Source organism: Pelmatolapia mariae, linkage group LG17 (genome assembly GCF_036321145.2).
Source record: "Pelmatolapia mariae isolate MD_Pm_ZW linkage group LG17, Pm_UMD_F_2, whole genome shotgun sequence".
Taxonomy (NCBI): domain Eukaryota; kingdom Metazoa; phylum Chordata; class Actinopteri; order Cichliformes; family Cichlidae; genus Pelmatolapia; species Pelmatolapia mariae.
In genome coordinates this window covers 17,596,670-17,612,368 of record NC_086242.1, presented here as the reverse complement: position 1 = coordinate 17,612,368, position 15,699 = coordinate 17,596,670, and the positions used below count along the sequence as shown (strand labels likewise).

General features: G+C 43.7%; 1 protein-coding gene across 3 annotated transcripts; it reads left to right on the top strand.

Annotated features, from left to right (window-relative positions):
* The first annotated feature begins 228 nt into the window (after positions 1 to 228).
* Positions 229 to 14,512, top strand: vezt (vezatin, adherens junctions transmembrane protein). 3 transcript variants are annotated; one of them, XM_063500949.1, is made up of 12 exons: positions 229 to 400; positions 1,391 to 1,528; positions 6,173 to 6,256; positions 6,378 to 6,562; positions 7,397 to 7,681; positions 8,913 to 9,059; positions 9,444 to 9,591; positions 10,086 to 10,453; positions 10,592 to 10,785; positions 11,054 to 11,160; positions 11,329 to 11,536; positions 11,917 to 14,512. In XM_063500949.1, exons 1-12 carry the CDS (start codon positions 365 to 367, stop codon positions 12,474 to 12,476), a joined length of 2,460 nt encoding a protein of 819 aa, XP_063357019.1. In that variant the 5' UTR covers positions 229 to 364; the 3' UTR covers positions 12,477 to 14,512. The 3 variants fall into 3 exon arrangements, with proteins under 3 accessions (XP_063357019.1, XP_063357018.1, XP_063357020.1); XM_063500948.1 differs by having other exon boundaries at positions 8,901 to 9,059; XM_063500950.1 differs by lacking the exon at positions 229 to 400 and adding an exon at positions 582 to 797 and having other exon boundaries at positions 8,901 to 9,059.
* Positions 14,513 to 15,699: the final 1,187 nt, after the last annotated feature.

Here is a 15,699-nt window from a genome sequence, read left to right as displayed (position 1 = left end):
TCGCAATTACAGTTGTTTTACTTAAAATCTTAGCACTCTACAGTAGTAAAAACATGAAGCATTTTATTTTGAAGATAACTTCCGTTTTTTTGCGCGCTAATTTTCGAAAACGTCACTCTCCTGTGTCCCCTTGCATTAACGGATGGGAAACCACACTACCGCTCGTGACCACCTGAGGCTCTCTAAAGCTTATCGAGCCGAACGTTCGTTTTCGGCGTTTGGAAAACACAGGGGCATTATGGAAGTTGTAGGCGAGCTTTAGCAACCGGCTAACAACTAACTTCTCAGCCGCTGCTCCTACCCTGATTACTGTTGCCTACAACTTCAGAATGCTAAACGGGCTGCGTGTTGATGGCGGAGAGCAATGACTGAGGAGTTTGATGAAGATGTGGTGTTTGAGGTACGTATTACCACCCCTGTTTGTTAGCAAAACTTGGAACCGATGCTTTGTCATACCGCTCGAGTTCTGGACTAAATATAGGAGCTACGAGCCCAGTTCATTAGCTAGCCGAGCTAGCTATCAGTCCTGCCGTTTGCCCCGTTGCCATGCACTGCCAATCCTAAGCATTTCCACATATTTGGCTGGCTGCTTAACCGTGTTCCTGCCAAGGAGCTTTGGTGGTCATGAGAAGGGGCTGAGCAGGGCTAGTTGTGCGCATTGTTTGTTGGTGTTTCATCACTACGAAGAGGTGGGGTGGGGATGACCACATCCAATGCGTCGGTTCTGAAAAATGACACACACACCTCTAGATCCAGGATGATGACAACATGAGCTGCGACTTCGTGTGACCATGCATGTGAGTGGCAGTTAATATTTGTTTAACCGTCTGCCCAGGCTGGTGCTATATGCGTTTTTATGTTGGCTTATCAGAGCTGCAGCAGAGGAGCAGCTGGGGAGGAGAACTGGGTCAGACATCGTTTGGGCAAATTTTAGCAGGGGGATATTTTTCTGCTTTCTGCATGGCTGATTTGCTTCTGAGCTTTCTTAAAGCAGGCAGCAATACCTCTGTTTATACCTCTCTGACAGGACAGGATTATATCATGACAACTTGTGCTTAGACTTGAGGAGAGAAGAACTAGGTGCCTGCTGACATCTGTGTGAGTGTGAGATGATTTCCAGATTCACATCCTCCCGTAGTAGAGAAGTAAGGTGCATGGGAGAGAGGGTGGAGACTCAGCTGAGGGAAAGTCTCTGCCTTTCCCTCGTCTTTTTATTCACGGCAAGACAAACTGGGACAAAAATCAGGATGAGTGTCAGCTCACCCTGAATCCAGTTGATTAATCTAATCATCACATTTCCTCTCCTTCTCCCAGTCTTCATCCGTCCGGCTCTGTTTTATGCAATTTCCCCCCTCCTCCTTAACCGGTCTCTTTCTTTCTCTCTTTGCAGAACTCTCCTCTTTTCCAGTATCTGCAGGATCTAGGGCACACAGACTTTGAGGCATGTCCGACGGCATCACAGGAGGAGGAATACGGCGAGCAAGAGGGAGACCTCACCTCTCCCGGTGAAGACCCACAGAAAACCTCAGTGAGTTCCCCACATCCTCTCCCAGAAACAACACACTACTAACCACTTGATCTAAATCAAACCTCTAACACATTGCTCCCAAGTGACACACAAACCAGACAGAGACATGATGTTAAAATACAATAAAAGGCTTTGTAGATAGAACTTGTTATCAAAACACTATCTATGAGTGACAAAGAACATAAAAGCAGTTATTCGTTCTTCAAAAAGGGTGGGGAAAAACCACAGGGATCTTTGAAGCAATATGTTTGTTAGCTGAAGAACATAATTAGTTTGTTTAAAATGTATAAAAAACAGTTTTGCGTCATTCCTCTGTGGAAAAAATCTTACAAAGTCAAAGTTAAATCCAATGTTATGTTAGTTTTAAAATAGGATATTGGAGTTTAGGAATAATTCTTAGTTTCTTTTTTGTCGATTATTTTCCCTGGTTGATTGGTCTATAAAATGTCTGAAAATGAAATAAATGCACAAATTAACAGTAGTCTGTGCTTTTCTAATCTCACTTCTGGCCATTTGTTAAACAAAGATGTGTTACACGGTTGAGTGAATGGAACACAGATTCAGCTTAAAATAAATTTATAAACAAGAGACTGCTTGACATCCACCATCTCTGCTCCGACCTTACAGTCAGTTAATCTTTATTGCATACTCATGATCCATAGAAGGAAAATACATTACATAAAACACAAGAAATTACATATGAATTAAATATGTTACATAAATTAGTAACAAAAATAATATTTTTTGTTTTATTTTTGGATCATTTCATTTATTCATTGGTCTATAAAGTGTCTGAAAATAGTGAAAAATGAGAAAAAAGTTAAGATCTTTAAGGTATTAAAAGTCTAAAGTCCAAAAAAGGTTAATTTTTTATTAGATATAAACTGTTCAGATGGTGGAACCTGTCCTTTTATTTGCCTGTAATTACTGAAAAAATAGCAATAAGATTTAACAATATCCTTATTAACATTAATAACAATGGAGCCGAAAAAGAAATACCGAGAAAAATCTGTTTGCCCCTTCAGAACATATTACGAGCCAAACACTGCAGCGTGCTTTACGTGGATCAGTTTCTGACACCAGCTCTCTGTTAGAGCTCAGATAGGCTGCACATTAAGTTTTAGGTCATATAAAACATCTTATTCATTGTCAAACAAGCCCTCATCAGGTTAGGTTGTTGCTCTAACCATGTTTTCTGCAGCCCTGACCGGGCAGCATGTGTGCACGTTTGTGCAGTCAGGCAGAAAGTAATTGATCTGGATATTGACTCCTCGCACATATTGACACGCAGTCGTCCACAGACAGCGGCTGCGTGAGTTGTGTTTATATGTTTCACTTTGGACAGACATTGAGAGCAGGGCTTCCTGCACACTGATTCAGGTATATTTTTTTCTCCCTGCTGCTGCTCTGATTCTCAGAAGAGAACGCCTGAATACGATTACCGACATGCTGCTTTCTGCCTGACGTAATTCCTGCCTCTGTGAGCGTCCGTTTACAGCCTGTGTGTGCGTGCTGATGCTCACATGTGTGCTACATGCTTTTTTTTCTGCAATTAAAAGAAAAGACTCCTGAATTTTTAATGGTACTTTCATCATGCTAACCGTAAACGTCTGTGGTTTGAAGCGGCCTGTGATTCAGTCTGAGGATGGGAAGCTCAGGACAACATGACTCGGCCTCCCCTCCTCCTGAAATGGGAAATGGTGTTCAGGAACTTTCCGTATGTGTCATGCTTCCTCCCTGCAGTGCACTGTTGTTCTAAGGAGTTAAGGAGGATGAGGGACTCAGATCAGACAGGAAAGCTTTTTGGTTGTTCTTCTGTGATCCGTTTCCTGGAGTCCAGATAAAGCTGGAGCTGAAGCAAAAACGATTCAACCACATAGACAGATCTCATTACAGTAAAATCCTGACCCTAACACGGGGTAAATGCACACAGCATGTTTAAAGATTCTGAAAAATAAGCTGTTTGTTTATTCTGTTTTGAGGTGGCATTATTCCCGAAGTTACACTACTGATGAATGAATAATGCTTCCCTCTCAGCTACTTCTTTACTGTGCTTCCTTACTTTAATTATAGGTCCAAATACAACCCCAGTTCCAAAAAAGTTGGGTGCTGTAAAATCTCATAAAGCCTTTTTTTATTCACAGTAGAACATAGATAGCATATCTAATGTTTAAACCTCGAAAATTGACCATTTTAGGAAAAATAAAGTATTTAAAATTTTGATGACAGCGACATGTCTCAAAATGTTGAGATGGGGGCAACAAAAGGCTGGAAAAGGAAGTTGTACTAAAAAGAAACAGCTTGAGGAACATTTTGCAAATAATTGAGTTCATTGGCAACAGGTCAGTGACATGACTGGGAATGAGAAAGAGCATCTAAGTAAGGCAGAGTTTCTTATTAAAGAAGTTCACCAAGTTCCAGTCTGTTTCATGGAAGGCCTTTCATATTTCAGCAAGACAATGCTGAGCCACATACTCCAGCTGTTACAACACTATGGCGTCATAGTAGAAGCGTCAGAGTGCTGAACTAGTCTGCCTGTAATCCAGATCTTCTGGAGCATCGTGAAGGGAAAAATACCCAGAAGAAGACCCAGGATTGTTGAGCAGCTAGAATCATCTATCAGACAAGAACAGGACAACATTCCTCTCCCAAAAGTCCAGCAGCTGCTCTCTTTAGTTCCCAGATGTTTACAGACTGTTTTTAAAAGAAGAGGGAATGCTGCACAGTGGTAAACACAGCTCTGTCCCAACTTCTTAGAGACATTTTCTCAGTTTAAACAGTTGATCTATTTCTGTGTTGCCAGAGTTGTTATAATTTTGCATTTTCAAATGAGCTTTTCTTTCAGTTTCATTTTGAGGCTTGCTTTGAGTTTACCTTCAGTTAGTTTGGTCATTTCAGTTTTGTTTTTATATTGTTGGAAATCTTTAGTTTTAGTTTTGCTTTTACTATATTCAGAATTTTGTTTTGTGTTTTTAATCGCTGTTATATGGAGGTTGCTTGTCTGGAGAATATTTAAGAAGTTGCAAACACAGCACATTTGGAGGCAGCTGACTCACAACCACGGAGACGGTCAACAGTGCATTTATGCTTCTGTGTTAAATCTGCACCACAGGTACATCGTAGCTGCAAACCCTGCACTGTAACCTGAGAACTACACGTTGCTGTTAATGCAGAAGCCACAGGTATTTCAGGTGTTCATTATACTTTCCACACCTGTGAGACGACTAGTGATGAGCACCAATAAGACTGAAGCTGCAGTGAAAGTATAGGCATGGTTATTTTGATAGGAAGAAGCTGCGTGAACAGAGTTATGGTCCACACTGGCAGCGCACATGGTGATGGGTTAGACTCACTCTCTGATCAGTAATCAATACGACCGCGGCCTTTAGACTAATAACACTTTGGATTTTTTTCTTTTCATCCCCGGAGAAAAAGGGTCAGAGTGGCCTGGCTGCCCATGTCGGATCAATAACCCCCTGCTTCTGCTGTAAACTGGAGCACATGCAGACTTCAGATGATGTTATCACGCTAATCTCCAGGCTGGCCTTCTCTTTTTTGTAACATTAGCAGAACAAGAACCAAAGCCTCCAGGCCGCAAACATTTTTCAAAATGAGTCCTATTTTTTTAACAAAGCGTTTCACTGATACCACTAAGCAACACTAAGCAGATTAGTGAAAAGAAAATCCTATTCATGACTAGTACACGGGTTGGATTTGTTTTTTAGACTTTTAGCCGCGCATGAAAAAATACATTACAACATACCAAAAAGCCAGAGGCTCACCGTCTCAGTTAATCGTATATCTTACTGTGCTAGGAATCCAGACTCCTAGGAAGCGAGAAATAAAACAGAAGTGTGTCTGCATTGTGTCGAATGAAGGGCGTACAAACTTTTCATATTTCTGGAATCAAAGGAGCCCGTCCTTTTCCTCTGTCCGGCCTGCATTTTGAAGGGATAAAAGGTAGTCTTGTTGAGGCAGAAAGTGTAAACACTAAACTAGAAATTCAGCAAAGTGAAGCGGTTGTGTGGCTTTCGTGCCCCGGTGCTGCTATAAAAGACTCGTGGGTGTTTCACAAACACACATGCACTTATTGTGGTTGCCTGAAAGGCTTTGTCTCCTGGGATACTCCTTTTTTTTCTTTTTTTTAAAAAAAAAAATCATCAGTGTGTTTTCACACTCGTTCTGGGACTCGAAGCAAACCAAAACAGTCTGAAGACATGTGGGTGCAGAGCAGTGATCCAGCAGGTCAATGGTTTCTAGTCCATCTGAGTCACTGAACTGAATGACACACTTAAATTTGAAATTTTTGAAGGGAAGTATTTGGATTGGAGAGTAGAGAATGGTTGTTTATCGTTTATTGACGTTTTTCTTGTGTTTTTTAAATTAATGTAGCCTTTTTTCATTATGATAGCTGTGCACTATGTTGTCCTGATTGAGGTTTTCTAGCTGTTGTTTGTTCTTTTGTTTGTTTTGTGTTAAAAATGTAATAAATATGTTGGTAAATAAAAAGTCATACAGGTGATTCATAGTGGGATATTTCACTTTTTTCTTTTATTTACTATTGGCGGGATAAAATAATGCATGAAGCTGGAATGGAATCCTGACCTAAATGATCCAAACTTTTCCCTTGTATGTAATCTGCAGGGCTTGTGGAGACTGGCTGAGGCCTTATGGAGATGGAGCCCGTTTCACCAGGCGGCAGCATCTCGCAAGCTGGACCAGAAGCTGGTATGTGCAGGAAGACTGGCACTGAAACCAGTGCCTACAGTTCATGTTTTTTTTGTTTGTTTGTTTTTGTTTTGTTTTTTTAAAATAAACTTTTCTTCTTTTTTTTTTTTGCCCTCTGCAGGACTGCATGTTCGGCCAGTACTCGGTCAGGTGCATTCTGGACCAGGACGTGCTGCTGCAGGAGGACGTGGAGCTGATCGAGCTCTTAGACCCGAGTCTGCTCACCCTCGGCTCCTCGCCCTCTGGCTCGCCTCGCAGAGCAAACACCTTACCTAAACCGAGCCTCATCGCCAAGCCCTCCCTATGGTACGCCACTTTGAAACAGACAGTCGAACCCCCTTTCACAAATATTGAATGACTTTTTTTTTGCATCCAAGGTATTGGATATCTTCTACAAAACTAAATGTCAAATTTTTGACCAAAATTCTTATCATATGAAACTTAGCTATTCTGTAGGCTTTCATTGGCACAGAAGTCCCACCTTCAATCCTTCAGTTTACAAGGGGCAGTCAATCATAGGAAAACTGGCTTAAATGGCAGGTGGCCTTTAAGGGGAGTGTTGTTTCAAGTGGTCGATGAAGTGGGTGGCGGCACTAAAGATTGACAGAAAATAAATAAGGATTATTGTCTTTATAAAGCTGGTTGCATTTAGTCTCTATTATTAAGTTTTAAAGGTGAATAGTCTTAGTTTGTCAATGAAGCTCTTACAATTCAAAATTCTTTTGGCTAAAATTGATGTTTCATAAAGCTTTTAAGTGAAAAGGTCTCTCTGAGGTCAAGAATGAACCTCTGTGTTCATTATTTTTAATGATTCATGAAAATTCAGCGTCTAAGTGGGAGTTTTACATCAAAGAGCTTCAAAAAGAGGAACTTTTGACAATGTTTGATGAATGCTGATGCTGGAGAAAATCCAGTGCAGATATAAATTGCATCACACACAGGAGAATGTGGTGCATGATCGTTATAGCTTTAATTAATGTGACTCCAGAACCCCAGAAGACATTACACAGCCGTTTACTCCCACGTACTCCCCAACTCTAATAATCTAACACTGACATGTAAAATTGTTGCCCTTTTATCCGGGCTCAGTACATATAAATGTTGACAGGGTCATGATTCCTCCCTGTGCTCGTCTCTCAGGGACATGGCCGGGCTGGTCGGCCTGGCCTCAGTGCTGCTGGGGCTCTGCTCCGTGTCTGGGGGCCTGTGGTCACTGGCTGCAGCTCCGTGGGGCTTGGCGCTGCTGGGCTGGGTGGGACTGAGGATGGTCACGTTGTGGAGACAGGGCCGTATGCAGAGAGCCGTCCACACCAGGGCCACCCAGCTCCAGACTCTGGTTCACAACGGCAAGACCCTGACGGGGCTGTCCCGAAAAGCCCTGCGTCTGGTGCAGGAGACTGAAGTCATCTCCAGAGGTTTCACCCTGTAAGTGTGCTTGTTTTACATCCACCCACACATCAACCGATCAGTGTAGTTAAGGCGGGCATTTACAGAATGTTGTGTCCCATATTTGACTGTTTATGCTAAACTAATTCTGTGTCCTAACCATTTGTGTTTATCTTGGTTAATCGTTGATTTTTAGCCTACTATGGTCTCTGTCTGTCTGTAGGTATGATGCACTGTATGTCACAGTCAATAAACAAGGGGAAAACAATCAGCATCATGATATAAAACAAAATGCCTTTTGCCAAAAATTCATAGTTCAATGTGTCTGGTGGTTATTTAGCTGTTAGAAGCTAATGTTCATAGATATAAGCACTCTTTTGATATAAAAGGGTATCTTTGTGGCTGATTTGACAAATGTGCTCACAGGCTACATGCAAATATGGTAACGTTACTCACAGCTTTTCGAACAGTCTACATTTTACTGTAAAACAAGTTGTAAACTATCAGCGCCTGACATTTGGTTGACTTATCAGTGATGCTTCCTGCTGATAGCACCTCTTTCAGGTCTTTTATTCTGAAAGGCTCAGTTTTTCTGCTTGTGGAGCTCCTGGTAGTGCATCCCATCACACACAGTAATTTCAGAGGATTAAAAGGGCACACCTACATGCATAGCCTTGAATTGTTTTCCTCTGATGTCTCTGTGCACTCCTCTGTGTCCACATTTTACTCGAGTCAGTGATGATGAGCGTTTTCTTTTTTTAACCCCTAAGTGACCAAGTGGAGTCATTTTTGAACCCATCCATATAAGTGATATGTTTATCAAATTGTTGTTTCCCTGAAGTTGTCCGTCGGCTTCTAGAACTTTGTTTAAAATATGTAAAATATTCTAATTTTCATCTTCTAATCACTATATTGTAGTGTTTTGCAATAAACCAGGACTAACAGACCTGCAGAAGTCCTCTTTCGCCTCCACCTTTTTTACACAAAAGCTGCTGGAGGATGGATTTGGTTACCTTTGGACAGCTATTTACATGCTGCTAGCTTGGGTTAATACTCAAGTATTGATTCGTTTAAGAAAAGATGATGCGTTGAGTTACGTAGCTGTTCCTGTCACACCTGCTTGTTTCTGACACTCCAGTGTTTCTAACCCGTCTCAGTGTCTTTGTCTCGTCTTCTGTGATGTGGTGTTCAGTGTTGTGTGTTGCCCCCCTGCCTCTTTGGGACGTCTCCACAGTTGTATCACATTTCACTTGTCAAGTTTGCTCGACAGGGTGAGTGCGGCCAGCTCCTTTAGCAGGGCGGGGCCGGGGGCGGGGCCACGTGGCCAGCAGCTCATCGGACTGAGGAAGGCCTTGTACCGGGCGCTGCGTTCGGCCTTCAGGGCATCGCGCAGGGCCACCTGTCACATGCTCAAGGCATATCCTTTACCTGAGATAACTGGGAGTGGATGCTGTTGTCAGTGAATTCTTTATTTTCATGATCTTCAAGATTTTAGGAGCTTGAATTTAGACAGTTTCTTCTCTTCTTTCTCCTGTTTTCAGTATTTGAATGTCCTTTACTGCACTCATAATTGAATTTATCATTGTCATCAAAGCGTGGTCACATATCTGAGGGAAATGTGATTGTCTTTGAAGGTCGAGGCTTTGATGGTGTGGGTGGAAATCCCAAAGCTTCCTTTGATGACAGTCAAGGCTACCTCTTTAAACGATTCAAAAAGATCAAAAAGAATTTATAAACTTCTATGTATTTATGCAAAAGAAACTTTCCACACTTTTATCACTTGTCCTTAACGCCCATCAACGTTCCCTCTGAACTCTGAGATTGATAATGTGACCAACTACGTGTCCGCGGTGCCTCTGAAGGAGCTGGGGCTTGGCCTGGGTATCGAACACCTGGGAGACGAGCAGGCCCAGGAGCTTACGGACGACTACAGCCTGCCTGCCTTGAAGGTAAAGCCCGAGGGTCAAAGGCAGTTAATCAAATTCTCATTGCGTTTACAATTTTGGCTTCCACTCATTATTAAAACACAAAAATCAGGAAAAGCACAGGTTTTTTTTCCTAAAGACGTCTGTTTCTTTTTCTAAAATTCAAAAAATCTTTGATTTTTGATAACATCTCTGCTCCCCCTGTTAAATAATCCTTATTTCAGTTAACCAAAACAGTCGTTATTATGAATTTTCCCACATACTTTCTGTTTCCTGTTTATTTTCAGACACATTTTCGGACACTTTTAGCCAAATCGCTTACTTTCTTCGACCTTTTAGAGCTCGATAAATAACTAGGATACAAGAAAGTCTATTCATGCTCTGACCTCAGTTTGGCTTCTGAATTTCAAAAGCCTGAAGCAGTGCTGAAGAAAGAGAGGAAGTGTGCTGGTTATATCGAAGCAAGAACGCCTGAAAGAAGCTATTTATCTCAGGTTTGTTGGCTTGTCTTCATGCAGATGCTGTTCCAGCTGTGGGTCGGTCAAAGCTCCGAATGTTTCCGTCGGCTGGCCCTTCTCCTCTCTCCGAGCCGAGTAGAGGAGTCTGAGGAAGTCAGACCCACAGAAGACGCCTCCTCTCCTCTTCCTCCTCCTCCTCCTCCGCTCTACCGGTCCATCTCCGCCGTGACCGAGCCCCTCCATCACGCTCTGGCGAGCTGTCTCGGCGAAGTGCAGCGCAGCTTCGACTTTCACAGACACTTTGAGACCCAGCCGAGGACCATGGGCTGCGACAGGACAGGGCGAGCCAGGGAGAAATGCCGAGAGCTCAACACCCTCCACACCTCCATCCGAAGCCTGCAGCTGCACCTGAAAGCGCTGCTCAGCGAGTGAGAAAACCTTGAATAATCTTGTTCTAAATAAAAGGAGACTGTGTACCATTCAGAGATAGCAGGTCACCATAGCAACAAAGCAGAACATATAGAAGAAAATTGTGTATAAAGAACCTCCTTCTTTGTCATCATCAGGATGATCATCCTGGAGGACGACCTGGAGAAGCTGATGGTGTCCAAGGAGCTGACGGAGTTGACGCTCGAGGGCTACCAGGACCTGAGTGACCGGCTCCACCAGCTGCAGCCACACATGCAGGCTAGCACTGGCTGCTGGGAGGACACCATCAGTCAGGTGGAGCGCATGCTGAGACGAGCCAACGCCTGTACAGGTGAGGCGGGTCAAACGCATAGTGTCAGGTTCGACCTGTGAGGGCATCGCAGTGACTTCCACGTTATCGGCTCAGTGGTTTCACGTAACTTCAGGCCTATTTTTATCCCTCCTTCCTTTACCATGACTCAAGACTGTTGCCGGTCATGAAGGAAGTTGCTTAAACACATTGTAGGACAAGAAATAGACCAATCAGAGCACAGCTGTCTGCACAGTGACCAAACTGTTGCTTTCCCACAATAATGTTAGTCTGAAATCTCTCTGTGTAGCCAGTGCTGAGGGTCTGGAGCAGTGCAGTCCTCCTCCACCTGAGGTTCCCGATCCTCCTCCATCCTACCCGCTGATCCTGGACAGAGACCCGGTGCCGGAGGAGCTGGTGAGATCAGCTGTCGACTGTTTAACATTAAATCTGAAGCTATTTTTAGCACGATTGTTGAGTATTTTTTGTAAAGACAGGACAGGAAACCACGTGTATAACTCGAGCCCCTTCCCCTGATGAGTTATTGCCCTGCTGTCAGCCTCTCCCACTCTTTTTTTCGACCAGGAGTGGGAGGCCTACGTGTCTGACTCGGACTCTGATGGCGAAGGCAGAGGGTCATGGTCTGACATGTTGTCACCGGAGGAGCGGGAGCGGCAGCGGCGGGAGAGGGAGGAGTCCCGTCGTGTCCTGTCTGAGCTGAAAGCTGTCCTGGGCTTCCGTGCGTCAGAGGGGGAGAGGATGAAGAGGAAGCAGCTGCTCTTCAGCGACCAAGGTCTGCACTGGATGTTCGAAGAACGTGTCTACTGATCCTCAGGATGACAGTTCATAAAATCTGCGTGTACATTTTTAAATGCATCCAGGCAAAACGAATAATTATTACTCAAATTTTGAGTTTTACATTAAATTCTAACCCTGAATGTCACAGCAAGAGTCAAGACACAGGCGACATTTTTCCATCTTCTGTGGTCTTATTTTGGTGAGCCTATTTTAACTGTAGCCTCAGTTTCCTGTTCTTAGCTGACAGGATGCGTGCTCCTTATTAATGTTATGTTACAATTAGCAGCAGAGCCTAATAAATTATTATTATTCCTACAAGTTTCCCCACCAGCAGGTGTGACTGAAATCATCCACGTCTTTCTTTCTTTCTCGTAGCCGCCGTGGGGCTTTCGGTTCACACAGAGGGTTCAGATCCTTCCACACAGCCGTCAGACGATCCGACGTCTGTGGGCAAAGGTGAACCTGCCATCGACAGAGGAAACAACCTATCAGAGTGCTCTGCAGGAAATGAAGGGAAGGAGCAGGAAGGAAGACACGATGGGGTGAGGCCTAACCCCTCCACCGACCCCGTGACAGAGTTCAGCTGCGGTGTGGAGCAATCAGAGATGGGAGGAACGTCTGTCTGCAGCAGAGGAGGAGGAGGAGCGTCAGAGCTGCATCAGTACGATGGCGTCCTGGAGGAGGGGGAGGGGCAGAACGGCCTGGACTGCTTCCTGAAGCCTAAAGTCTCAGCCGTCTCTGTGATGGACAGACTGACGGAGATCCATGGCTCTGAGGCGCTCAGCTTCAGCTCCGCCCTCGCAGCTCAGGTGGTTGCTCGCTCACACTCCCTCATCAGCATGGAGGAGCAGACGTTCGGAGATGATGATGACGAGGAGGAGGAAGAGGGGGACGACGAAGAGGGCAGAGACAGACAAAACCCAGAGAAGGACTAGAGATGAAACCGCTTTAACCGAGCACTAAGCAGAGACAGTGTTTATGTCTGTGTTACGTCGGAGAAAATCCAGCCCACGACACTCTCTGTCACCCATCCGTCCACATTACTGTACATTACCCACAACTCTTACTGCTCTGTTTGCTGTTAAAACTCAGGTACCAGAACCACTAAAACAACATGAAGACCTTACAGCATTGAGGTCAGCAGACCCCGGTGTCATCCACACTCTGAAACGTGATCACAGTCGCTCTGTAGATGTGGAAGAAACTTCTGATTGTATGAGAAGGAAAAAGGTTTTAGTTGCACATTTTTTAACTTAAACTCAGAGCTGCACTGTGTGTTCAGGCAGAAAACCCCACCACAGTCATCTGATTTTATTCATTTATAATAATAACACGAAAAATGTTATAAAATTTGAAAAAACTGATTCATAATATAAAGAATAACAGGCGACCTGCAGGCTGAAAGGCTGCAGATGGCTTCTTTTAGTTCTCTTCCTCCTTTCCTGTCTCCTCTCACCTGTTCTCATCCAATAAAGGTTCAGAACTCCCTAAAAATTGCAAAGTTTGGACCCAAATACAGGACGCTGGAGACAGATAAGTATCTAAAAACACTGGGAGGCATAACAGCAGCTGAACACAGTTAACAGGCGAGAATAGTCAGGGAATCGGGTAAAGGACACAAAGCTAACCTTCAGAGTAAAGCAGGAAGTAACCCAAAACGAACCAAGCACAGAGATGAGAATGCTGGCATTAAACATGAAGACAGAGGAGCAAGCTGCCAACAAAGCTCAATATAACCAGGCTTTCTCTGTTTTAGGTGGCTTAAAATTAACATTTGTTTTATAGCTCTGCGTGAGGCTGTTTATTTCGACAGCTGCACACGAGAGCTCCAAAACGCTGCCGACATTTAAATATTAAAAGGTGACTCGGTGTGTTCAGGTCTGACGCTCTCTGACGAAGGAATCACTTTAGTTCAAACTAAAAGTCATTTACTTTTTATATTCTCAATTCAGTGGGTTTCCTACGGAAGATTGTTCTCGCCATTAGAAAAAAATAAATACATTTTGCCATGAGACGACTTAAAAATGTAAACATCTGAGATAATAACCTTTTTTTTCCATGGAGTTAAAAAGCTTTCACAGATTTTAAACAAAACTCTGAACATAACCTGGTCCAGCATAGGTTGCCATGGTGATTCAGCCAGGTAAAAAGAGGCCTTAAGCCTGCTCTGTAGTACACCCTTCTGGGCCTGAGACACAAACAGAAAGACAAAACTGAGAGAGGAGCAGATGAGGAAACGCCAGGGGAACTGTACTCACAGGAAGTAAACTCAAACCAGGAATTCAACACTAACACCAACTTAAATAAAACAATAAAAAAAAGTGTACTGCAGGTTCTACACGCTCAGCCAGTTTATATATATGAATCCAAAAGTTTTTAATACACATCAGGAAATCTGAGCCTTAATGTTTCAGGGAGTAAAATACACAGTGAAATCTGTCCAGGAGTGATTTTCTGTCTGAACACACACACACACCATGGAGCTGAAGGTCGAATCAGCTGATTTCTTATGGATCTGTGTGAGAGGCAGCTCTGCGGGAAAAGGAAGTGAAGCTATTTTTACAATCAGCGCTTTTATTTTTGTCCTCGTTGGGGCTTCTGCGCCCCTGATGGGACTCGGAGGAGGTGACATGTAGCTGAACGTGCGTCCACAATCCTGTTTCCAGTGACGTTTTCTGAACTGCTCACAGTTCGATCCCCTTTCTCTGCGTCGGTGTTTACAGGGCCACGCTCAGCAGAAGGGTCGGGCTCAAACGTGTGAGTTTAATGATCTGCTGTGAGTTTACGTTCGCCTCTACGGGTACGGTATTAAAAGAAACAAAGGTGTATTTCTCTCATGTGTCTGACAGCCCTGATGCTGGCCCCGCCTCCAACCCAACCACCCCTCTCTCCTGTCACCGTGTCTGCCTTGTCCTCCTGACCCCCCTCCTGCATTTTTCAGTGTGAAATAAAAAACCATCCTGGAAGTCTGTCCTCACGCTCGTGTGTCACAGCAGGGTTAAGGAACAGGTTGGGTCGGTTATTTGATCTGTTTCGTGTGGGATTTTGTTCTTGCTTGACTTACAACAGCTGCGGCTGCTGCTGCGCCTTTTTTGGGTCCCTCCTGGATTTGGAGGCAAACACTTAGATCTGCAGTGGGCAGAGGTAGCTGCTAAAGTTACTTTTAGTTAAATAAACTAAAACTAAACCTGAACTCTTTCCTCTGTGAATGCCAAATAGAGCTGACACTTGTTTTGGTAATATTTCAGGCCTGGCTCTGCATTAAGAAGTCAGTGAGGGGTATCTCTGCCCTTCTAATGGTCATCAAATCTCATCTTTAATGATGTATACTGAGGTGTTAAAACACTTTAATAAGGGTACATGGAAGGTCTTCATGGTGGAAATAGTTAATGTAGGTGTGAGTAAGGCACTTCACCAAAAACAAAAACAGACATATGCTCAAAGAGATCTTAAAAACAGCCTGAATCAGTTACAATTATTCATCTTGTATCTGTTCAGCTGACCTTACTAGTGCCGAATTGGACCTCTTTTTGTCTTCTAAACTGCAATAATTCTACATGACACAGATTCAATAAGGTGCTGGTAACATTTCTCTGAGATGGCTTCCAGTAGAGCATCCTAAAGGTGCTCCGTTGGACTGTGGAGGGCATTTGAGTACAGAGTACATCAGAAGATATGCACACTGTGGCCGTTAAGGGATGGCAACAATCAAAGAATATATGCAGGTAGGCCGTGGAGTTTAAACGATACTCAGTTGGTACTAAGGGGGTAAAAGTGTGCATGTCCTGCACACAAGCAGCAGCAACCTGAACTATGGATACAAGGAAGGATGGATCCATGCTTTCATGATTCTTACATTAAATTCTAACCCTGAATGTCACAGCAAGAGTTCAGACTCAGGCAACATTTTTCCATCTTCTGTGGTCTTATTTTGGTGAGCCTATTTTAACTGGAGCCTCAGTTTCCTGTTCTTAGCTGACAGGATGCGTGCTCAATCATCCAGACAAGTACATCCCAAAAAGTTGATTCTGTTCATCTGGCCGTAGCGTTTTCAGTGGGAGAAACGTTTCAGTCCAGACTGAAGAAGTCGCTTGGATGAGTGACAAAACGTTTCTCCCACTAAAAACGCTATGTCCAGATTAACAGAATTAACTTTTA